The sequence below is a fragment of the Schistocerca nitens genome, chromosome 6 (genome assembly GCF_023898315.1).
Source record: "Schistocerca nitens isolate TAMUIC-IGC-003100 chromosome 6, iqSchNite1.1, whole genome shotgun sequence".
In the NCBI taxonomy this organism is placed as follows: Eukaryota; Metazoa; Arthropoda; class Insecta; order Orthoptera; family Acrididae; genus Schistocerca; species Schistocerca nitens.
This window is the reverse complement of record NC_064619.1, coordinates 679,805,247-679,831,683: the sequence shown is the minus strand read 5'-3', so window position 1 is coordinate 679,831,683 and position 26,437 is coordinate 679,805,247. Positions and strand designations below refer to the sequence as shown.

Genomic DNA, 26,437 nt, shown 5'->3' with positions numbered 1-26,437 from the left:
CCTAATTTGTATTCTCAACTGTTTTGGAAAAATACACTTAACGAAAATACATGTTTTTGCGGAGATTTACTCCCGAGCTACACTTTTTCACTTCATAAAACGCAGTTTTTATGTTGCTTCTGCGTCTCCAGTCCCAGGTAATGTTCGGTTGTTCTCAATGCCGTTTGGCGCAAAATTTGAACTTCATTTACACACATGCAGAGGTAGAGAAACGTTAAACAAGTTTAAAATCAGTCCTCAAATTGGTATGAGAACAAATGTACGAAATAGTAACAACAACAGAGAGAAGCGATTTTAGGTTTAACTTCGTTAGAATCACTATTACCAAAAAACACTTTACATTTTCCAGAACTGAATAAAAGCACCCTCTGACGATGACACAAAGATGCTGAATAATGTTTGGTCATTTATCACCAACAGATGCTTTCATAACAGCGGGACTCGAGGTACTGCAATGTTGACTGCAAACACTGGTACTGATAGAGCTTCGAAACTAAACGATGAATATTTTAACTTCACTTCACAATACATTTTTGCACTAGAACGTTCTTTTTTCTGCAAAAGCTAACACCAAATCTCCTCAATGGATATCAGTAACATCTTATTGCCTTTCCCAGATATCTTCATATCAGTATCTTGCTAACTGCGCAATGGTGCATGATCAGTTTTTCAGGCAAGAAAATGGGAAGTTGTGATATACGAAACAGAAGCAAAAACATCATCGCCAAGGCACTTATGGCAGTTGATAGTGTGGGTACTAGCATTCAGTCTGTGCAGTTGTCGGTGTACTGTACAGAAATGAATGAACAGTGTACTATTAGCTTCTTACGTATGAAATAACTTCCTTGCAAGAATGTATAAACAAAACTGTATTTTACTGTAGCGATGAACCAAACGAGGTCGCCGTGTTGTTAGTCGACTGACCTTGAACTCGACGGTTTCCTTATATTGGACCAGGCAGACGCCGAAATATTTCCAACCATAGGGACACAGCTGACCGCACGTCTCACCATTCTCAAACTTTTAGGGATGTAGCTATCTGTACGTAAAAATTACGTTTTTTTTTCGTAAACCTTCTTTTTTCAAATTTATCTTCTTGCCATGAATTGTTTACCTGTTGTCTGAAGCTATAAACAGGTCGTACCTATTCAACAATTATTGTGACGTACAACGACTTCTATTTGTATATAGCATAAATTATGTTAAGAGCAACCATTTATAATATTAACGTAAAACTGAAACAGAAAATTGGAAATGAGAAAAACATAAAATATAAGGAATTAACTCAAGTTCCACGTGAATAACTTCCAGCCTATATCACTAGATTGTTACTGGCAGCCTCAGAACAACTGAAGGTTTGTCGACTAACTACAAGTACACCTAAACCTAAAACTAATGTTGCGACGCTATTCTACATTGCCCACACTGATATGTACGTGCCTCCGCAATCCTCGAGTCTATGCATACCTGTGCGGGTGGCCATAACATTCTTTCTTTCCTCCATTTTTTAAAAAATATTCCTTATTTATTTATGTATATCTGTATTTTAAAGTTTCTCCTATTTAAATTTCTATGTGCCTATCAATATCTATAATGGAGGAAACGCTACTTGTCATCTGTTGACGCGTCCATTTGATCTTATAGAGTGATAGTTAAGCAGTTGCCTTTTTTATATTCCATGTGCAATCATATTAACTGTAGTCCACAAGTTTTGGTCACTTACAATTGCTTGTAGATTTCAATCGCACTGACTGCAGTCTACCCCTACCTGAAAAAGGGGGTATCTGAGAAAAGTATGATCAGCGGAACCTTCCTTTCCACACTAAAAAATTGGTGTGTTATCATGTCCCACTCGATGCAAATGTTTGGGATATGGAGCCTGACCTGTAAATAGGTGCACCATACCTCGAGTACGGGCCTGTTCCTGATTCTTGGGAATATACTGTAAACCTGCCCTGCAGTGCTTCTAGTGTCCCTGTCAGACTGCCATTCATCGAACTTCCAGGCTCGTAAATGTCATTCGTGTGATCTCGTACACAAGATCATATTGCCCAGCCCTAACCAATACAACGCTGTTCTGTAACGTACCACGATATCCATCTTCTTAAACTATTATAGAATGACATCTATAATGACTTTTCATTCAACAGCAGTGTGTGCGCTGATCGGAAAGTTTCTGGCACACTAAAACTGTCTGCCGGGCAGGAAATGAAACTTGAGACCCTAGCGTCATGAATTTTTGATTTTCAAATGTTAAAAGAACAGAAGATGCTTTTCCTGTTCCTCAGTATAAGGAATGACTCGCTCTCTGGTAATTAACGAAGGAAGACGCATATTATTTTTAGAGCGTAATCGGATGTAGCCATTGTGGTTGTGAGAATAAGTAAAAAGTTTGCGTTTTTTATGTGCATCGAAGGAAGAATATAGTATAATTTTGCCAGTGACAGGTTGTGTGAGTCATTATTCCAAGTATCATTGCAATATATAGAAAACCAAGAAGGACCCCAGTGTACTTCGGAGTTATCACGAGGATCCGATTACAACAATATAAAGGACGCGGTCAAGATTTTGTAGGTGGATACGGCGATCGGACGTAGTATTATTAATTGGTATGCATAAATCTACAACAAGAGAAATAGTATTTCGTTTATGTGGAACTAATATGAAAAGATTTTTTAGCCATTTACAGGCAGAGCTCAGCTTATTGTGCTTGTCCGACACGCCGGTAAATTTCGTAAGAGACAGTAATCAAAATTTCAGTTTCATATCAGATCTTTACTATTTACTTATCTACCATTAATTAATTTCATTATTTCTATGTATCTGAATTATGTTTTTTATTATATTATATAACGTTGTAAAAGTGAACCACACATGAACAAAACTACTCGTACTAGTACAAATGCTACTACTACTGCTACTACTGATAGACGAGAGGGAGGTCATTGTAGGTGAAGCAAACTGATTAGTATCAGGAATTGATCAGATATCATCCCTAGCCTTTTTGCTTTACACTGTGAGAGTATTTATGTTAAACGATTTAGGGAAATCGCAGATAACCTTAGTCCGGTAGCAACATGTAGCATTGAACTGCACTGGGAAAGCACTAGTTACAACCAGTCTCTACTTACAAATTTAACAAAGAGATGATAGACGGTGTTGAGAAAGCGCTCATAGAAACCCATGTTGGCGGTCTCGTATGGGAGGAAGTAAGTGCCGACGTAGGCGGGGTTGTGAGGGTTGGCGACCCTGTCGCTGCACCAGGGCGTCATCATGTTGGTCGAAACGGCAACCAGCGGCACTCCACCGAGCAGGTGTGCGAAAGGGTCGAAGCAGTCGATCGTTAAAGCGTGCACGATCACCAAGTCGAACTGCTTCTCGCCGCTCCTGTGCAACATCAGCTTCGTCAATCAGTTGCCCCTGAACAGTGGCTGCACTGCAATTATATTACTCTCATATAAGCATTAACAGACAACTAAAGGTTAAGTCAAAAATACAGAACCAGTTTCAAATGGCTACATAGCTAGAACAGTACAATCGCTGTGTTAGCCAGATAAGTAGAAAGTTCACAAACTCGTCACATGCCTACTAATTTGCTCGTTATACAGGTAATATGCACTACGTTTACCACTTACACACTTTCCAAACAATTAGATTAGTCTTGCATTTCTGAAATAAACAGTGCCAGTCGCTATTGTGGACCAAAGCATGCGGAAACACACATGGACGCTGTATCGATGTCATAAACACGGTAGAGAAGGAACGTTACGACAGCGGTAACGTGGGCTCGAACCAAAGAACAGAGCACAGTCAAAATCGTCCCGCACACATAAAGAATTTATGACGTTACACACAATTAGAATTACAAAAGGGAGCTCATTGTCCACAAAATGAGGTGAGGATTGTGTTCGGGCACCAGCATAACGTACGCTGTTGAGCTACAACATTATGACAACCTGTTTGATAACGTGTTTGTGCGTCTGATTCTATCAGTTATCTGAAAATTTCTTGGCAGGTTCGTGGAGGTATGGGGCATTAGATATATCTATGCACAGGTCACGAAAGTCGCGTAAATAACGGGCCGTTGACTTGTACGCGGCTGTGGCGCCCAATAGCGACCCAAGTAGGTTCCAAAGTATTTACACCGTGCAAATTTGGTCTCCGAGACATCGACGTGAATTCAGCATAATGCTCCTCAAACCACTGTAGCAGAGTTCTGCCTCCGAGACAGGGACAGTTATGCTACGGAATGATGAAGCGCTATCGGGGAAGACATCAAGCGCGACAGGATGCATCCTCGGCTACTACCACGGGTCCCACGCAAGCGCAGGAGAATGTCTCCCATAGCATAATACTGCTGCCACCAACCAACGTCCGTTACGCGCTGCACCTTTCGAGCCGTCATTCACCCCGATGAATGCGTTCTGGAGACGACTAGCTACCTCGTATAGGAAAAATGTGGTTGACCCGAAGACCCGAGACGTTTTGTTTGGCCGACGATCGAATCCCGATGGTCCCGTACCCACTGCAATCGTAACTGACGATGCCGTTGCGTCAACATGTGAACATGTAGGGGTGGCCTAATGCGGAGCTCCATGTCCAACAATGTACGAGAAACACTGTGCTCCGAAACACTTGTGTGAGCACCAGCATTGTGCTCTTTCGGCAGAGATGCCACGTATCACCATCTCCTACTTTACAAAGCAGCCATGCCTCCGAACCCCACGTTCTGTGAACAGTTTTGGACTTCCAACCACTTGGAACCTAGTTGTAGTTTAACTGTCCTCTTTCCGTACATACGTACGACAGTAGCACACGGACATCCGACCAGCTTCGCCGTTTTGTAGATACTCGTTCACAGGCTGTGAGTAATAATAATCTGTCAAAGTACCTTACCTCAGAGGAATTCGCCATTTTCATCTCATACCTTCGCTAAGGTGACCCCCGCCCCTGTCTTTTCCGCTTACATTCTTTCGTTACAGTGTCACGTGCCGGCAACCTTACCAGTTGGCATTCAGCGTCGCTGTTGGGCAATGGTCATAATGCTTTGGCTGATCATTGTGACAATCACTGACGAGATACGAACAGTCAATCCAATTCGTGTTTGTTGCTAATACGAAAAACAGAAGCTGCACAAGTCTCATCTGAGACTAACTTATAGTTCACTAGAAAAATGGATAGACTCTGCACATGTAGTGTTTAACTGTACGTCGTTCACCAAAGTATCGTATGAGAGTCTTCTTTGGTCTTTTACGAAGCGAATTTGGGGGTTCAATTTACCATATTGCGGCGCAAAATAGTTGTTTTGTATAAAATCTGATAAGTTTCATATCGATGATTTAATAAATGGATGGTTGCCCTAAATGTTGCTTAATGTGAGTCTTGAGAAAATAGCGGGACTCGTTTATTATAACCTGGATGCATTTCGTTTTTAAGAGTTTACAGTCGTTTCAGATGAGTATCTCTTTCCAACTGTGCAAACCAGACAAAATGGCTGGAAGTATGGTGGCACATCAAATTGTCAGTTTCACATTGCCTGATAGTACATCACTCTTGAAGAGTGGGTACAACTGACACAACAGGCCACAACCTATGTGCTGATTATGGGCGACGTCACAGTCTAGTGAGTCACACCAACTGACGTCCGTACTACTAGTTCTGAGCTTGTGGTTGGTGAACTTGAGCCTGGAAGTGAACACCTTTGCTCTAGTTATGGCTGATTTACTCCTTCCAGATAGTGCATCATTGTCTGATTTAAACAGCGTATCCGATCGCTGGGATGGGTGCACCTTTCTGCAGTCTACAACTGGTCATCGTCATATGACGTGTTTGTCGCGATCTTCGAACGTGCGACTGGTGCAAGCAGAGTTACTTGTGTGCTACAGAGGTACTTTCGCCAGTACACTCTGAATTGGTTTCCACATCGCTGAAGTGGCGGTAGATTAGATCCATTTGCCCTTTAACCAGCTCATAGGAGCGGTGATGCTTGAAGTGAAACTAAGCAAAATGGGTGGGGGGGGGGGGAGGAGAGGAGGCACCAGGAGGGGCACGCTTCCCTGCCAGTGGGTCAGGGGTAATTGCTGGCAGTGACGGTAGCCGGGACGGTGCCTTAGGGATTCGTTCACCTCACAGGTGAAGGACTTCCATAGCGTTCTGGACATGAGCCAGCTGGGAATATAGCCATCAGTGGTAGGTGAGGATTGGCACGCCACTTTGGGGGCAAAGATCTAAAAGTGTACTTTCCACGGATTGTGTATGGGGTGGATCAATACACAGCAGCGAGGCGTCTCAGGGCTTCTGCAGAGGTTGCTGTTGTCATCATCTTCCTAGACACAGATGTGTTAGCCATGTGTCAGTCGTGTAAGTTTTCACGATAGAACGTTTGACGGGAGGTACTACCAGTTCATAGGGTCCAAAGGGAACACCATTTCGGCGATCACACATGTGCCTGCGTCATTGAATGTGGCTGACTTTTGGCCGACACATAAAATAAGCGCGTTGCTGGGGAGCATCAGCGATGACCTCGATTTGTGGAAGACTTGCATGTGACACTTATTCGACAAATATTTCACACACAGAAGATCGCTGCCGAGAGCACCACAAGCACACTCGACTACTGTATCCAAAGAAGTCGGTGGTAGCGGAATACAGTTTATGCGAAATTTACATGATGAAATAAACATGCGCCAAGATTTTATCACAAAAGTCGAAATACTGGAACAGCGTCGTTAGAGAGGCCATCAAAACACCCACGGGAGACAAACTTTTTAACTGGAACTGTAGCTCTATTCTCAGCAGGGCCTGGGTATCAGCGCTGAAACTAAATAAGGAGAGGACACGCAGAAATTGCGACAAGATGGGGGCCATGGTGGGCAAAGTGTCTACATCCACGGTGCCTGAACTGCCATGCCCCACTGGGCGTCTCTGGCCGCAGTCGTCGAAACAGTCACCTCTTCAGGCGCCGACGAGTGCCCTCAGGCAAGGACGGCGTTTGGAGCTGCCTCGAGGCAAGGGACTGTACAATGGACAGCCAGACCACTACGTAATAGCTGCTATGTCCACCTTTGCACGGATAACAGCAGCAACGCGTCATGGCATGGACGCAATGTGGGCTTGGTAGGTCTCTGGAGCGTGTTGGTACCAGATCTCCACACAAAAGTCACGTAATACCCGTAAATACCGTGGAGGATGGCGATGAGCTCTGACGGCGGCTGCAGTAAAATCCCAGATGTCTCCAATTGGGTTCATAATTGGCGAGTTGTGAGGCTAGCACAACAAACTGGAGCTCGCCAGTGTGTTCCTCGAACCACTCCATCACTCTCTTGCCTTTGTGACATGGCGCATTATCTTGCCGAAGAATTCCTTGGCCGTTATGGTGCCTTGCTCGAGCTCCACTGGACCCATCGATGCCCTCGTGAATGTTCCACAGAGCATAATCAGCCGACTCCAGCTTGTCAACGTCAATACAGGTATCAAGGGACTGTTCCCCTGGAAGACGACGCATTTGCGCCCAGGCGTAGGCATAAGGTGCAACGCTCAACCGCTACGCCAACGTCCGTTGCCTATGGTCACGAGCCCATTTCAGTCGTATTTGCCAACGTCGTTGTGTTCACATTGGCACATGCAAGGGTCGTCGACTGCGGAGACCCATCGTTAGGAGTATTCGGTGCACTGTGTATTCAGACACACTTGAAGTCTACCCAGCATTAAAGTCCGATGTTAGTTCCGCCACAGCCTGCCGCCTGTCCTGTTTTAGCAGTCTGCTCAACCTTCGACGTCCGACATGCACAATGAAGGATGGCCGTCCAACACCAAGACGTCTGGAAGTGGATTCGCCTTGGTTTCGGCACGTGCTGAAGACACCCACCGCAGCTCTCCTCGAATATTCGGCAAGTCGTGCAGTTTCCGAAATATTCGTATCGAGCCTCTGGGCCATTACAGTCTGCCCACGGTCCAACTCAGATAGATCGCGCGCCTTTCCCAATTTACACACGGACAGCACGCTTACTGATACTACATGGAACGTGCTTATGTCTGACGAGGAGTCATTCGTCGCCAGGTGACGCTGCTATGGCATGGACTGGTTTATATCGATAGTAAGTCGGTGGACATAATGGTCTACCTGATCAGTGTACGTCGGTCGTGAGAGCCCACGAGGTCGGTTCGTGGTTTGAAATGCTGTGCACGCTGGACACTGTGAAAGGGCAGAACAACCGAGGAAAGTTCGATCAACTAACACGGTGGAATCCCATCTGTCATGATGTTACTACGATATGTCGGTGAAATCGTCAGTATGACATGATTGTTGGGAGCCGTTTATAGGTTCGACAACTTGTCACAGCCAAGGCGGAATCTGCAGAAAGTTGGAATATTTTGCCAACTGTGCCAGAAAGGCTACGTAATGGCAAAAATACTAAGGAAATGGATTTTGTATCTCAAACATCGTCAGGAAATACAGTTCTCAAGTAAACAATTTATGACTTTACAGTGATACATAATTTTACTGTGGTGTCACGGAGCCGGTTCAGATTGAATTACTTAACAGTTGCACAGACTTGTAGCACATATCGTGGCATCGTAGAAGCCGTTTGCTTTATTTTTTTATTTTAAGTGTCGGGATAATCATTCCGCATTGTGCATAGTATGATTTTCCTGTATGAAAGTCAACCATGACTGTACAATGGAAATTTAAGATAACCCAGTCCTTACGGTTAACTACCATTGTTCAGTACTAAACAGTCAGAGCATCCGTGAGCGTTACGTGATATCATACTGCATGTAAGGTAGTGTTTCGAATTTTGCTGAGACGTTCAATAGGTTGGAAGAAGACGACAGACTTATTGGAAACTTAATCTTCAATGATGAGTTGACTCCTCACATAAGGGTCAATCAGAATAACCACAAGTGTTGATTTTCGTAAATGACAATCCCCAAAGATCTTTGGAGATCATATGTACATCTGCATCCACACTATATGATCAAAAGAATCCGGACACATGTTAGTGGAAACCAATATGACGTGTGTCCACTCTTCACCTTTATACTAAGGAAATGGATTTTGTATCTCAAACATCGTCAGGAAATACAGTTCTCAAGTAAACAATTTATGACTTTACAGTGATACATAATTTTACTGTGGTGTCACGGAGCCGGTTCAGATTGAATTACTTAACAGTTGCACAGACTTGTAGCACATATCGTGGCATCGTAGAAGCCGTTTGCTTTATTTTTTATTTTAAGTGTCGGGATGATCATTCCGCATTGTGCATAGTATAATTTTCCTGTATGAAAGTCAACCATGACTGTACAATGGAAATTTAAGATAACCCAGTCCTTACGGTTAACTACCATTGTTCAGTACTAAACAGTCAGAGCATCCGTGAGCGTTACGTGATATCATACTGCATGTAAGGTAGTGTTTCGAATTTTGCTGAGACGTTCAATAGGTTGGAAGAAGACGACAGACTTATTGGAAACTTAATCTTCAATGATGAGTTGACTCCTCACATAAGGGTCAATCAGAATAACCACAAGTGTTGATTTTCGTAAATGACAATCCCCAAAGATCTTTGGAGATCATATGTACATCTGCATCCACACTATATGATCAAAAGAATCCGGACACATGTTAGTGGAAACTAATATAACGTGTGTCCGCTCTTCACCTTTATACTAAGGAAATGGATTTTGTATCTCAAACATCGTCAGGAAATACAGTTCTCAAGTAAACAATTTATGACTTTACAGTGATACATAATTTTACTGTGGTGTCACGGAGCCGGTTCAGATTGAATTACTTAACAGTTGCACAGACTTGTAGCACATATCGTGGCATCGTAGAAGCCGTTTGCTTTATTTTTTATTTTAAGTGTCGGGATGATCATTCCGCATTGTGCATAGTATGATTTTCCTGTATGAAAGTCAACCATGACTGTACAATGGAAATTTAAGATAACCCAGTCCTTACGGTTAACTACCATTGTTCAGTACTAAACAGTCAGAGCATCCGTGAGCGTTACGTGATATCATACTGCATGTAAGGTAGTGTTTCGAATTTTGCTGAGACGTTCAATAGGTTGGAAGAAGACGGCAGACTTATTGGAAACTTAATCTTCAATGATGAGTTGACTCCTCACATAAGGGTCAATCAGAATAACCACAAGTGTTGATTTTTGTAAATGACAATCCCCAAAGATCTTTGGAGATCATATGTACATCTGCATCCACACTATATGATCAAAAGAATCCGGACACATGTTAGTGGAAACTAATATGACGTGTGTCCACTCTTCACTTTTATGGCGAGTTGAACTGTTCTAGCGGACAGTTCCCTTGAGGTATGTAAATGCCTGTAAAGGAATTGCACACGCGGGTCGTAAGAGAGAAAGTGGTCATTTACGATGCTGTGATCTGGAGTCGACGTTGTAACTCATCCCAAAGATTTTCCGTCGGGTTCAGGTCGGGGCTTCAGGCCGGCCTGTCCATTCCAGGAATGTTACCAAATGGTTCAAATGGCTCTGAGGACTATGCGACTTAACATCTGAGGTCATCCGTCCCCTAGAACTTAGAACTACTTAAACCTAACTAACTTAAGGACATCACACACATCCATGCCCGAGGCAGGTTTCGAACCTGCGATCGTTTCCAGTCATCCACTGTCCAGTGACGTCGTTCTTTACACCAAATGAAGCGTCGCTTGTGACTGACTAGAGAAACGTGTGGTCTGTGAGCAGATGCTCAACGTTTATGCCCCATTCCTTTTAACCCCTTAGCACAACCACTGTACTAACTTGAGCTAATGGTAGCACATTGGAAATCAAGAGTGACTCCTTGTGCTGATTTTATGCGATCTTCTACATCCACGTTCCGCAATGCTCGACGGGACGATCCCTATTTGTCAGTACGTGAGGTCTGCCCGAGCTTGGTAGGATGGTGGTCGTTCCTTCGCGTTTTCACTTCACAATCGCATCACCGACGTGTTTTGGCCGATTTAGAATAGTTGAAATGTTCCTGACTGATTTGTTACATGTCACCCAGTCACTACTCCAATGAGCTCTCCTTGATGACCCATTCTGCTGTTACGATACCATACAGTATTGCAGTACATGTGGTATTCTGAATTAACAATGCAAATTTCCTTTGGACATGCATGCATGCATGCATGCAGCGCCCAAAGGCACAGGCTTCAAATGGCTTCAAAAAAATGGCTTCAAATGGCTCTGAGCACTGTGGGACTTAACTTCTGAGGTCATCAGTCCCCTAGAACGCAGAACTACTTAAACCTAACTAATCTAAGGACATCACACACATCCATGCCCGAGGCAGAATTCGAACCTGCGACCGTAGCAGCAGCGCGGCTCCGGACTGGAGCGCCTAGAACCGCACGGCCACCGCGGTCGGCTAGAGGCACAGGCACCGTGTAGACTACAGCCGTTATGAAATACAGTAAATGCATTCGAAATTGCGAATGTGGACAACCACCAGCCGTAGAATGGAATGACGACAATGAAAATTTGTGCCAGATCGGGACTAGAACACATATTTCTCTCTTATCGCAATCACCTTACCATTTGGCTATCCGTACGGGACTCACGACCAGACCCAAACTGAAATATGTCGTCAACCACGCGTCTACAAGCTGTACTCGAACATCCGTTATGTATATACCCCTATAGTTGAGACAGGTTACTTAAACGTCGCTTCGTTCACCTTACCATATGGCTATCCGTACACCCCTCACGACCAGATCCAAACATAAATATGCGTCTACAACCTGTACTCGTACATCCATTACATATATGCCCGTATAAGTGGGACATATTACTTGAAAGTCGTATGCCCGGTATCGGCGTATAAATACGATATGTCGACAGGTGTGTTTACTGTAAAATGCCGGACAACTTTTCAGTTCTACACTTCGATGACAATGCTTTATGGTTTTTAGATATGATATCTCACCGCCAAACTACCTCGACGGAGTCCGGTTTTTCCTGGGTTATGGATTTAAGGCCATTCAATAACCTGTGGTGACTGGTTCTTCACGTCGTGCGCCGGACATTACGCCCCTTTTACGTATAACAGTTTATGAAATAACTTCTACATTATCTCCGACTTTGATACCTGCAGAACGAAGTCTATGCTGCGATTATCGGAGACATGCTTGAGGAGGTTCAGGATAGAGAAATTGAATCCCGGCAGAATATCTGCTGATTCGCCAATGCATATCACGATTAACCTCAGACATACAAATATATAAAGGTATAAGTATCTGTAGTTATTGACACTTTCACGTATATATCTTGGCGAATCCCCTGAATGTATTTGTTTCGCATTGTTAGACCGGCCACCTAATGTCGGTGCATAATTTAGAGCTGAAGACATCAAAAATCATGCAAAAATGGAAGTATCAATAAAATAGGTGGTCCAGATGGTGGTTTTCACAGAAAGGGACTTGTAGATCTCGAATAGCTTCTTGGAACAAACAGTTTTCAAAATTCATGTCCCGGCTAAAACTTAGATATGAGCGCCATTTTTGTACAATAGTTCTGCAAATGACGACGCATACTCCACTACGGACAGTTTATCCGTCAGTATTACGAAATGCACTTTGCCGCCAATTCTGTAGACCACTTTGTTGCAAGTTGGTACCGTTCGTCTTTGAAAACCTTAGTCACCGAACTTCTTTCGTGTGCGTGTGTGTTGTCTCCACTACCATGTTTTCGTCATGCACTACCGGTTCTGTTTGGTTCCCTGGGGATTTACGGCAGAAATACCGTGCTGAGAATTTATTTATTAAATGTGTCAGCTGCATGTTTCTCTTTGACACGCTTCCGACGTCTTCGCTAAACATCCATTGTCTCTCAGAACCCATTCCAAGCGTTGTACCTGCCACGGCTCAAGAACTGTTGTCGCACTAGAGTAAAAACCATATTCCTCTTCTGATTTGGTTGGTTCGACGGTGTATGTAATTACGTAGTCTTTCGTGTAGGTTTGCAACCAACAGTATGGCCTAAGTTCTATGATAAAAAATTCTGGTAAGCAGACTTTCCAGATGTTTTGGTAATTCTCGATACTGTTTCTCGCGATGATTGCACATCGACGAAAGACTACATCCGGATCACTCTACAGGATTCAGGAGTCCGAGACCAGTTACTGTTCTTCGGACATATACACACATAAGTTAGCGAACATTTATATATTCCATTCAATTGCAACATGTTACCTCTAATATAATCACAGACTCTATTGTTTCTTACAGAAATTATGCAATATACCATTAATACTTAATTTTATCCTACACAGTACTCCCTCCTATCACCATAACTACTTCTACTGTTACCAAGCGAGGTGGTGCAGCACGAGACTGGCCAACGAGTGTCTGACGAGAAACCTTCGAACTGCTGAGCGATTTTACGAAGGACCAGAATTTTCTCGAGTTTTCGGCAAGAGCTTTTGCTAAAGTATGACGCTGGTGGTTGTTATATTCTTCGTGCATCAATGTTTCTGCAGAGCCACGAATTTGTATTAGCTTCTGCTTGTCGTCATTTGCGCGTTTCGTCTTTGAACCGGGAATGCAGCAGCCTCTGCTTCGTCACCATTTGCAGAAGTTTGGTATTCAACCACTGCCCACTGTGGGTCTTTTCCACTCTTAATCCATTTATTTGGCGCATACTTCTCCACTGCGCGATTTACAATCCGTTTAAACTGGCCTCTACGTCCATCATATTGGAACTAAATTACGTCCTTCATTGTCTAAGAACTACATACTCTAGCAAAAGGTTTGTGTTTTCTTTTGTTACCAAGCCTGGTAGGGTACAAAACGGGCGTGTACAGGTCAGATGTCGAGTGATCACTGTGAAGGATATGGAGACGTTGCGTGCCCGTATGAGGCAGCATTATCAGCGTTACGAGCTGTTTTGAATTTAGTACAGTGCTCATCATAGTGTCCGTTTGTGTCTTGTTAGATCGTGTTGTTATAAATATCGTAGTTTGTAGGGTTTTCATTTGTTTCGTGTCTTCTGTGATTTAACACCTAAGATAAGTGAAAATCAGTATTAACATCGGCGTTAAGTCGTTACGTGTTATCTTGGATCCATTACAGTGCTTTAAATGATTTACTGATTGCATCGGTTTAAGAGTGTGGTTAAAAAATGTATTGCTTTTATAGTTTTCATTCGCTTCGTGTCTGATACTGCCTACGTTCAACGAACTTAGGAAAAAAAGGGAATTGCTACTAGGGAGCAATCACGGAAGAGATGTAGGCTAGTTATTACAGGAAAAGCTAGGCCTAGAATATCAGGCCATGGCGAAACCTAACGCCAAGATTAGCCAGATGACAAGAACATAGGGGCCTTGTGTACAGACTTTGTTGGCGAGGATAAGGTACTTATTATAGGAGGAGCTGGAAACAGCCTAGCCGCAGGAAACAGCCTAGCTAACGACTTAGATTATAGCATTGGAGGTGACCTAGAGAAAATATGATCAGCAACAGCATGCACTCGTGTGAGTTTTTCGAAGTCTGGCAGCGACATGAACAGCCCAGTGTTACCGCGGCTGTTAGCTTTGTGAACAAGTAGCTGTGAACAAAGAGCTGAGCGGCTTTCCTTTGACTGAAACAAAGTCTAATACATGTGCCGTACACGTTGCAGCAATTTGGAGATGGGGATACACAAATCAAGCCGGCACCTAAATTGGAGGGGGAAGGAAAGATCAGCTGAGCACTTTGCAAAAAGTGTAAGGAGACCACAAGTACACAAGAAAAAATCTCTTTGATTTCTGGAATCAAAACGTCACATTTTTTAGGTTAGAGCCATGTTACCGACAGAGAGCACCGAAACAAATTAGAGCAGTAGAAGGCCGTAATATGTGTAACAGTTTTTAGAAAAATAAAATTAATTAGTTTCATCAGAACATTAGAGAGTTGAACAGAAGACTGATGAGCTTATTGTATGCCTAAAAGATGTGGAAAATTATCAAGGCATAGGTGTTCTGTGTCTCTCTGAGCACCATATAGCTTCAGGCATGGAGAAATTAAACATCAGACATTATAGGCTTACATCATTTTTGTGTAGAATTAATCTGGAAAAACGAGGAGTTGTAACACATGTGAAGAAATATATTGAAAACGTTGAAATAATTAGTTTTTGTGTTGATCAGAATCTAGGAGCAAGTGCTAGTGAGTTGTGACTACAGAATTCTTCTCTGAGAATTGTAACACTTTACAGATTCCCAACAGGAAGGTTTCAGCTATTTATGGCTATTTATAAAAAATCTAGATGCATTATTGGGCTACTTGTCACACAAGAAAAAACAGTTCATAGTTCGTGGAAATTTCAATGTAGATTTCTTAAAAGATAGGACAGGAAAAACTAGAATTATTATCTGGGTGCTTCAATCTAATTTCAGTAATCAGTTTTCTAACTCGTGTGCAGCCAAATAGGAGGACACTGATTGATAACATGTTTATCGACAGTGTTCAGGCTGAAACAATATGTACCCAATTGCTAATGGACTATCTGATCATGATGAGTAATTAATGGAAATAAACAGTATGGTACATTACAACCCAGAGGCAGATACATTTAAAGCAGTGAGGCTTATTAATGACAACAAGGATGCTATGTCTGAAGAGTAAGCTAAAAGGGGTGGTATGGGATGAATTATGTGTGAGGTGCCAATGTTAAATTCAATTTATTCCACAGTAAGTTTGTGTCAACAACTGAAAATTTCTTTCCTAAAAAATTATCCAAAAAGTATCCATAAAAACCAAGTAAGCCATCGATAACTAAGGGAATTGAAATCATATGCATGTGGAAGGTCAAAATTTGTGTAAAGATCAGAGTAAGTCAAGATCCAACATTATTGGCACACTACAAAAATACTGCAGTATTTTGAGGAATGTCATTAAAATGTCCTGAAAGAAATAAATAATGCAGATAGTAAGATGAAAGCTATGTGGAACACCATCAAACAAAAGAGAGGAAAGCCAGTCAGTGTACAGGATTCCATGACAATTAAACTAAATGACAAGGTTGTGACTGATAATTTATAAGGTACAAGTACCTCTAACAATTGCTTTCTAAATATGAAAATGTAGGATTATATGGCAGTTAAAATACCAAGACAATATATTACAAATGTCATTCTGCAAAACTTTAAGCAGCTAGAAGTAACACCGACATCCTTCACTGAAATTAACAAAAATTCTAAAAAGCAAATGCTTTTGTGAGGTTGATAGTATTTCAAACAGAATTCTGAAAAGCTACTCCAACTTCATAATACGAAATGCCCTTGGTAATATATACAGTGCATCACCAGCACAGGGAGGTTTTTCAGACAAGTTAAAATATGTATTTACCATAGCACTTCATAAGAAAGATGACAAGACACCTTCAATAATTATCGTCAAATTTCCGTACTGACATCGTTTCCCAAAATATTCGAAAAAGTAATGTATACAAGAGTAATAGTCCTCTTAAGTGGAAACAGTTTACCTAGGACATCACAGTCTGGATACTAGAAAAGTTGTTCGACTGATTATGCTATTCATACATTCACTCATCAAATGGTTCCAGGCTTAAACAATAATATATCGCCAACTGGAATGTTCTGTGATCTCTCCAAAGGCTTCGATTGTGTAGATTATGATACTCTTTTATAAAATCTCAGTTTTATGGAATTGATGGCCTTACACACAATTGATCTGAATCATACTTGACAAACAGAATGCAGAAGGTTGTGCTGAACAATCCAAACAATGTCGGGAAGGTAGAAAATTTTAGTGACTGGGGTACATTCGCAAAGGGAGTCCAATTGGTTTCAATTTTTTAGTCCATTTCTATTCCTAATATACACTCCTGGAAATGGAAAAAAGAACACATTGACACCGGTGTGTCAGACCCACCATACTTGCTCCGGACACTGCGAGAGGGCTGTACAAGCAATGATCACACGCACGGCACAGCGGACACACCAGGAACCGCGGTGTTGGCCGTCGAATGGCGCTAGCTGCGCAGCATTTGTGCACCGCCGCCGTCAGTGTCAGCCAGTTTGCCGTGGCATACGGAGCTCCATCGCAGTCTTTAACACTGGTAGCATGCCGCGACAGCATGGACGTGAACCGTATGTGCAGTTGACGGACTTTGAGCGAGGGCGTATAGTGGGCATGCGGGAGGCCGGGTGGACGTACCGCCGAACTGCTCAACACGTGGGGCGTGAGGTCTCCACAGTACATCGATGTTGTCACCAGTGGTCGGCGGAAGGTGCACGTGCCCGTCGACCTGGGACCGGACCGCAGCGACGCACGGATGCACGCCAAGACCGTAGGATCCTACGCAGTGCCGTAGGGGACCGCACCGCCACTTCCCAGCAAATTAGGGACACTGTTGCTCCTGGGGTATCGGCGAGGACCATTCGCAACCGTCTCCATGAAGCTGGGCTACGGTCCCGCACACCGTTAGGCCGTCTTCCGCTCACGCCCCAACATCGTGCAGCCCGCCTCCAGTGGTGTCGCGACAGGCGTGAATGGAGGGACGAATGGAGACGTGTCGTCTTCAGCGATGAGAGTCGCTTCTGCCTTGGTGCCAATGATGGTCGTATGCGCGTTTGGCGCCGTGCAGGTGAGCGCCACAATCAGGACTGCATACGACCGAGGCACACAGGGCCAACACCCGGCATCGTGGTGTGGGGAGCGATCTCCTACACTGGCCGTACACCACTGGTGATAGTCGAGGGGACACTGAATAGTGCACGGTACATCCAAACCGTCATCGAACCCATCGTTCTACCATTCCTAGACCGGCAAGGGAACTTGCTGTTCCAACAGGACAATGCACGTCCGCATGTATCCCGTGCCACCCAACGTGCTCTAGAAGGTGTAAGTCAACTACCCTGGCCAGCAAGATCTCCGGATCTGTCCCCCATTGAGCATGTTTGGGACTGGATGAAGCGTCGTCTCACGCGGTCTGCACGTCCAGCACGAACGCTGGTCCAACTGAGGCGCCAGGTGGAAATGGCATGGCAAGCCGTTCCACAGGACTACATCCAGCATCTCTACGATCGTCTCCATGGGAGAATAGCAGCCTGCATTGCTGCGAAAGGTGGATATACACTGTACTAGTGCCGACATTGTGCATGCTCTGTTGCCTGTGTCTATGTGCCTGTGGTTCTGTCAATGTGATCACGTGATGTATCTGACCCCATGAATGTGTCAATGAAGTTTCCCCTTCCTGGGACAATGAATTCACGGTGCTCTTATTCCAATTTCCAGGAGTGTACATGAATGACCTTCCACTTAAAATTCATCAAGTAAACTTGGTACTTTTGGTAGACAATGCCGGCCGAAGTGGCCGTGCGGTTAAAGGCGCTGCAGTCTGGAACCGCAAGACCGCTACGGTCGCAGGTTCGAATCCTGCCTCGGGCATGGATGTTTGTGATGTCCTTAGGTTTAACTAGTTCTAAGTTCTAGGGGACTAATGACCTCAGCAGTTGAGTCCCATAGTGCTCAGAGCCATTTTTTGGTAGACAATACTAGTGTTACAACAAATCCCATAAGAGAGAAAACAACAGAAGAGAATATAAATGATGTTTTAGAAGGAATTATTAAGTGATTCTCTGAAAATGTACTCTCACTAAATTTTGAAAACTCTCTATTTTCAGTTCTGTTCAACAAATGGAGTCATACCAACAACTGATGTAGCACATGGGCAGTAGTCAGTAAGCAGGGTAGAACATTCTAAATTTTTGAGTGTATATTTTGATGAAAACGTTAACTGGAAGAAGTACATTACTGAGCTTCTGAACAGTTAAGTTCAGCTACTTCTTCATGGAACTGCTAATCTTGAAAACAAATGTATCAACCTCCTGACATATTTTGAATGTTTCTATGCATTAACGTAGTTATGAATAATTTTCTACGGAAATATATCACTTAGAAAGAAAATATCGATTGTACAAAAGCGAGCAGTAAGAATAATATATTGTGCTGGCCCACGGACGTTATGCAGGTACCTCTTCTTGGGAGCTAGACGTTTTAACTACTCTGTCTAGATACGGTGAGACGGTGAGACACCGACAGCCAGTGCTCGCCGACCGCTGGCGACACACATGAACTGTCCGACGGAGGGAGATTGGAGTGGGACGACCGTTGGTTGGTCGTTTGGTTGGTCGTCTCATCGGCCGACGTATACTTGGTCCTTTCACTGTTTCCAGGCTTGGGCAGTCGGTCGGTTGGTGTGGAGCAGCGAGGAGTTCTCCGCCGGGCTGCTGGGGGTCTCTACGCGGTGTTGGAGTGTGTGGGGCTATTCCCATTGCTACAAGGTCCGTGGCTCACCGACCCTGGACACGAAAGTTGAGTTTTGATTTATTCTACCAGCAAGTCAAGACTGTTCACATTGTGTCGTTTGGAGTTCGTTGTCGGCTGTTGTGATATTCCCGCGAGCAACGACATGGTTTTCCAGTTGGAAAATTCTCTGGTGGAGTTTCACTATGTTTGGTTATTTGAACTGAAGTGCACCAGCGGTATCTTTTGCCTTGTGGCCGTTAACGTTCCGGTTGCCTGTCCTGGCTGTTGACGTAAATTTCAGGCAGTGTAGTTTCCTCATTGTGTTGTTGCTGTCCAGCACAGTGTGTAGTTACGTATCTCCATGTATGATTGGTTGTGGGGGCCAATATCTTCAACGTTGTTCAGTTGAACTCCCTGTTGTGGCCTGGTCGGCTGAAGTGGAAGTTATCTTGTCGGTTGGTCCGTTGACTGTCTGTTGGTTGGGTTGTCGTCGGATCGTCGATGGTTGGCCTGACTGCCTGTCTCACCTAAGCGAGTGCTAGTGTTTGAATTACAGGCCGACCCTCGGACATCTGAGCGCCCTTGGGTGTAGTGCCTTTTTTTAATTCGTTCTTGTTGTTTGTGCTTGTATGGCTTCTAGCCATTTTTTAAAAAAATTAAGGTTGTTTTGCCCTTAAGGCATAAGATTCTTTAGACCTTCAGCCTAATTTAAAGAACTGTTTCACGTAAGGCCTTTGGTATTAAAAAAATTAATGTTATGGAGTTTTAAGTGTTAGGCCTTCAGCTGATATGAATTTAACTTGTTTGGTCTTGGTGTCTGATTCTTTGGGCCTTCAGCCTATCTAAGGAACTGTTTTAAGATAAAGCTTTGCCTTTTAAATTTCTGTTTTCGTTGAGTTTTTCCTAATTAAGAACTGTTTTATGTAAGGCCTTCGTTTTTTTTTAATTTAATGTTGTTTAGCCTTAAGTGTTGGGCTATCAGCTGATTTTGAATTCAAATTATTTGCTCTGAAAATCTCAGATTCTTTGGGCCTTCAGCTTAAATAAAGAACTGTTGTAAGATGAGGCTTGCCTTGTAAATTTCTGATTATGCTTGCGTTTTAAGTTATTGGCCTTCAACCATTTTCAAATTAAAGTGGCTTTCAGCCAGTAATTGAGTTCCAAAGATTAAAGCTGGTGTTTAAAAAAAATTTTTCGGTGCTCTTGTAATGTGTGAACAAATAATGAAGTTGTGCGATCGAGTGTAACTAACAGCCCCTTATTTTGGCCCCTTTCCACAATTTAAACTACCTGTCCTGTCCTGCAGGTTAAGCTGGGTGTATCAAAGACGAAACGTATTCATTGCAAAAAAGCACGTAAACAAACAAATAGCTTGAGCCCATCCAAGATCACCTTGCAAGACATTTATTTAAGGAACTAGGGGTACTACAATACCTTCGCAATACATACACTCACTTATAAAATTTGTTACTAACAACCCAAAATAATAGCACACTATATTGCTACGGTACTAGAGGAAAGGATGATTTTCACTATGCTGGATTAAGTCTGACTTTGGCACAGAAAGGGGTGAATTTTAATGCCACAAAAGCCTTGATCATTTACCCAACAGCATTAAAAGTCTGACAGTTAGACAACCAGCATTTAAAAACAAACTAAAAGACTTCCTGAATGACAACTCCTTCTACTTAATAGATGAATTTTTAGATATGAAGTAGTAATTGCACAAAAAGAAAAGCCGTGTAGAGGAACCTTATGTTAAACTGACAGATTCCAAATCATTACGAAATGTCGTGTTCTTTATCTGTGGAACGAGTATGAATGTAATGTAACGTAATTATATACCGAAGAGCCAAAGAAACTGGTATAGGCATGCGTATTCAAATACAGAGATATGTAAACATGCAGACTAGGCGCTGCGGGCGGCAACGTCTATATAAGACAACAAGTGTCTGGCGTAGTTGTTAGATCGGTTACTGCTGCTGTAATGGCAGGATATAAAAAATTAGGTGAGTTTCAAAGTGTTGTTATAATCGGCACACGAGCGATGGGACATAGCATCTCCGAGGTAGCGATGAAGTGGGGATTTTTCCACAGGACCGTTTCACGAGTATACCGTGAATATCAGGAATCCGGTGAAACGTCAAATCTTCGACATCGCTGCGGCCGGAAAAAGACATTGCGAGAATGGGACCAACGACGACTGAAGGGAATCGATGAACGTGACAGAAGCGCAACTCTTCTGCAAATTGTTGCAGTTTTCAGTGCTGGGCCACCAACAAGTGTCAGCGCGCGAACCATTCAATGAAACGTCATCGATATAGGCTATCGGAGCAGAAGGCCCACTCGTGTACTCTTGATGACTGCACGACGCAAACCTTTACGTCTCGCCTGGGCCTGTCAACACCGACATTGGACTGTTGACAAAACACGTTGCCTGGTTGGACAAGTCTTGTTTTGAATTGTATGGAGCGGATGGACGTGTACAGGTACAGAGACCACCTCATAAATCCATGGACCCTGCACTGTAGCAGGGGACTGTTCAAGCTGGTGGAGGCTCTGTAATGGTGTGGGGCGTGTACAGTTTGAGTGATATGGTACCCCTGATACGTCTAGAAACGACTCTGACAGGTGACACGTACGTAAGCACCCTGTCGGATCACCTGCATCCATTCATGTCCATTGCGCGTTCCGATGGACTTGTGCAATTCCGGCAGGACAGTGCAAAACCTCACACGTCCAGAATTGCTGCAGAATGGCTCCAGGACCACTCTTCTGACTTTAAACACTTCCACTGGCCACCAAACTCTCCAGACATGAACATTATTGAGGATATCTGGCATGCCTTGCAACGTACTGTTCAGAAGAGATATGCACGCCCTCGTACTCTTACGGATTTATGGACATCCCTGCAGGATTCATTATGTCAGTTTCCTCCAGCACTTCCTCGGTCTAGTCCTTGCCACGTCGTACTGCGGCACGTATTAGGCAGCTGTACCAGTTTCTTTGGGTCTTCGTTGAATTATAATGACTGAAATCAATGTAATCCAACAGTAAATTTAATCGTTTCTGTGGATTTCCATTTTTATTCATAAACTACTATTTTCATTTCTGTTATATTAATTATAAATAGGTTTTATAATGATCCATTTGCTGAGTGATACTAGTACCTTATGCTTCTTATGAGGTCTTCGACGGCAGGATGTTCATATGCCACTTTGCAGTTTTTGAAATCAATGTTGAATAAGTATGAAGCAATTTCTCTTGTGATGCCCAGATCGAGAAGGCCAAGGTCTTTCTTGGCTGTGTATAAAAGCCTCTTGACACTGAACGTGTCCGTGACGAGTGGTGCGGAGCCCCTGATGCTGACGTCGGTGTAGTTCGCCGGAGGGCTGTCGAGTGGGACGTGACTCACGACGGTCAGGTGGTGGCCCCTTGCGGCCAACTCGCGCACCAGCCGGCCCAGCGTGTTGAAGTGGCTGCCGCCAGGGTAGTGAAACAACGCCAGGATGCGGGCTGCGTCGCCAGAGCCCGCCGCCAAGCACGCCACTAACGCGACAAGCTGTATATGTACCTGCAACGAGGGGATCTACGATAAGAAACCTTTTCAATTGTTTTGGTGCTCTTTGCGTGCGCTTCGTCGGGCCTACGTCGCTTCTTCATATCATTTGGCTACTCCTGACAACTGCATCCTCATGAACGGTACTTCATGCTTCATTGTGTACCGTCATACACTGATCAGCCAAACGCTATGACTGAACCGTATAATCTTCATCTTTGCCTAGGTGTGGTGTGTCGTCTTCCGGAGCCTTGGCTTTGCTCTGCCGCGATTGGTCCGTTTGCTTTTAAATTTCGGAGGGCGCTGCGTTCTGGGAGAGACCTGCTGACGACGAGAGTATCGAGTGCTGTTGCCGGAGCGAGACGGGGAGTTTAGTTTCCTGTTGTGTGGCAGCCATGGAGGTATAAGGAGGGGAGATGGCACTATGGCCGTCTGCTGTACGTCTGCTTGAAGCCGGTGGGCCGCCATGTTTGATTGGTCAAAACAGTGACAGAGCTCTTGTTAGAATTGCGTGTTCTTCATATTTAACGTTATGTCTGCGAAATAATTTCAGATGATGAGTGTTACAATGTTTACATGCATAACACAACGTCAGAATAGCTTTTTCAGGTGTTTTCGTTTTGTTTTTAATGCGTTTTTGCCCCAGCAATACAACTGATTTGGTCTCGTTAACTTAAGTGTTTCTTTTGGATACGAACTTCGAATGATGAAAAATAAGTGTACAAAGCTCTTTTCAAACTCAAATCACCTTTTACTGTATTTGTGTCGATGTAAACTGAAAGCAGAACCCGAAAGCTATGCTAGTTTACATACCGGATGATATTTCTTACTCGTTTACACACTTATACAAAATTTCATTTGTAAATACAAACATCGTTTGTGCTTTGTCAAGAAAAATAAGCATATGAACCCACAGAGCCCTACGAGCTTCATTGATCGGAAATCTGAAATAAAATAAGAAGAAAACAGTTTCACAAAACGTAAACAAGGCCGCACATCTCACGAATATAAACGACAATATTTTACGAACGGGGCCACTTACGCATGGAACGTGATTCCTTTTAACTTGGTAGCAATATTCCAACGGTTAGTACACCCGTAAACAACGCAAACCGAGTCTTCTGACCAAACTCCAATGGCGGAGCTCGGTTTCTGTCGGCTTCAAGTTTGTGACGTCATGGCATCTCCCCTCCTTATACCTCCATGGTGGCAGCGCTGTGTTGCGGGAAAGGCGGTATAACTTCCTGTGAACGCACGCGATTGCTACGAGCGTGTGTACTCGGGACGGCGGCAGTCGTTCTCGAGGGGCTGTGTGATACGAAAGCTCGGCGTGGCAACTGTTGACGCGGCGTGTCCGCGTTGCTATGGCGGAACTGGGGCGATTGACATAACTCGAGTTGGTGCTGGCTGCAGCCTGTCGCCGAATGCTTGTCTGCCTTCTGGACTAACGGTCAGAATTTTTTGACTTGATGTCTCTCACTCAATTTCTGCCCGTGTCGTCGGGTGTGTTTTGCTCTAAGGTCGTGTGCCATGGTGTTTCGCAATTTTAGTAGGCTCAGGCGTGCCCGAAATCCCAATTCAATGATCTGCTGTTATATTGTCAAGTGTAACTATCACTAGAAACTTTCTGTGCCTTAATAACTGAACCTAAAATATTATATGTGGTTGAAATTTTATTCTGACCCAAGTGCAATAACGATCTTGTATTTTACAATTTGTTGAGTGGTATTATTATTTAGTACTGGCCGTCACATTTGCTAAGTCGAAGATTTACGAAGGCTAGTGGGCGTCATTAAGAGTTCCTGCCTAGATAGGCGTTATATTTTGAATCATGTTTCAATGTTTAGTAATTTTTATTTTATGTGTTACAGAGAGTCTCTGTCATGCCCTATGTGAACGATTCGCCACTTTGGTGAAGTTTCTAGTTGTTCTGCTGGTCTATGCCATATTGCTAAAGCAGACGGTCCTAGCACAGCTGATTGTAAATTTTTCCTAGTGGTGAGGAGCACGGGCTGGTTTTAAGTGCTAACTCACTAACGTCAACCATTCTCAAATATTTATTACTACTGATATTCAGGCCCTTCAGGCCGAGTGGCGACGTCACTACCCCTTTTTGGTTATTAATTTTATCTTGTTAGCTTGTTTCATTAAAAAAACCTTTGGTATGTGAATTTGTCTTTTGGTCTTTACTGCTACTTTGGATGAAGTAAATTAACTGTTGGTTTTGCATTCTTGTAGCATTATCAAAACTGCATTTATGGCTATATTTGATTGGCCCTTCTGGGCAAATGATTAAAGTCATTCCTTTCAGTAACTTATTGTATTGGTCAATAATTAATCAAAGGTGTTGGGTCCTTCAGACCGTGATTATCTCCTTAGGTTGAATCTTAATGTTGTCATTCTGACATTACAGTTGCGAATGTTCAGCGGCCCTTCAGGCCTGGAGTTTAAAATTTTTTATTGTGTTTTGTGATATATATACTGGTACAATATATTTGTACCAGTGAACAAGTGTTTTTTAATGTTTAATAAAATTGAATTGTGTTTGAAATTGTAACCTCATTTGGGTCTACGCTTTCACTTCCTCCAGCCTTTGATCTCTGTTTATCTTACATTTTGGTTAAGTTTTCCCATACCACGACATATCAATGACCACTACCCATAGCGGCGTGGAATACCATATGGTGGCGCTGATGGCACGTGACACAGTAATAGAGGCATGTAAGTGGAGGAGACACGGACGAGCGATCACCCTAGCGAAGACATGAGCAGATTATTAATACACACAGCCTATGAATGAGCATCTCGAAAACGGCGAATCAGGTCGACTAGGTAGGAGGTCAGTGAAGTTACCGCTAGGCACTAAGTGGTTAGACGTCCACCGCTCTTCACACGCAGCATGTGGCTCCGAGGCTTCTCTGCTCTATAAAGTATTATAGATGGTGATCTGTGGCATCTCTGCTGAAAGAGCACAACGCTGGTGCACGCACAAGTGTTTCGGAGCACGCCATTCATCGCACATTGTTGAAGACGGAGCTCTGCAGCAGGCCACCCCGATGTAGTCACATGTTGACCCAACAAGATTGTCAATTACTATTGCAGTGGGCTTGAGACCATTGGGATTTGACTGTCGATCAATGGAAACCTGTCTGCTCTTGACGTGAGTCACATTTTTGCTACACTAGGTCGCTTCCCGTCTCCAAAAATGCTGTCATCGAGGTGAATGGCGGCACAGAACAGGCAGTGCGCCATGGACTCAGGCTGGTAGGAGCAGCATTGTGCTATAGGAGGCATTCTCCTGCCTGAGCAGAAATATGTAGTAATTGAAGACACGCTGGCAGCTGCGAGCCATCTGTGTCCCTTCATGGTTGATGTCTTCGCTGAAGGCTATCCAGTCTGTCAGCAGCACAACTGCCCATGTCTAGAAGACAGAACCGTGCTACAGTGCTTTCAGGAGGATTATAGTGAACTCACGTTGATGTCTCGGCGACCAAATTCGCATGATGTAAAACTTATGGAACCCATATGGGTCATGATCGGGCACCATCATCATGTACACAAATCAGCGGCTCGCTATTTACACCAATTACATGACC

The 26,437-nt window shown here is 43.6% G+C and overlaps 1 protein-coding gene across 1 annotated transcript in view; it reads right to left on the bottom strand.

The window, feature by feature from the left end:
- Positions 1-24,046, bottom strand: part of LOC126263563 (UDP-glucosyltransferase 2-like) — an 84,435-nt gene extending 60,389 nt beyond the window's left edge. Inside the window, exons 1-3 of the mRNA XM_049960656.1 lie at positions 24,041-24,046; positions 22,453-22,856; positions 3,132-3,387 (exon numbers count right to left, since the gene is read on the bottom strand). Of these exons, the coding sequence (XP_049816613.1) occupies positions 3,132-3,387; positions 22,453-22,856; positions 24,041-24,046 (666 nt within the window). The remainder of the gene's footprint in view (positions 1-3,131; positions 3,388-22,452; positions 22,857-24,040) is intronic.
- Positions 24,047-26,437: the final 2,391 nt, after the last annotated feature.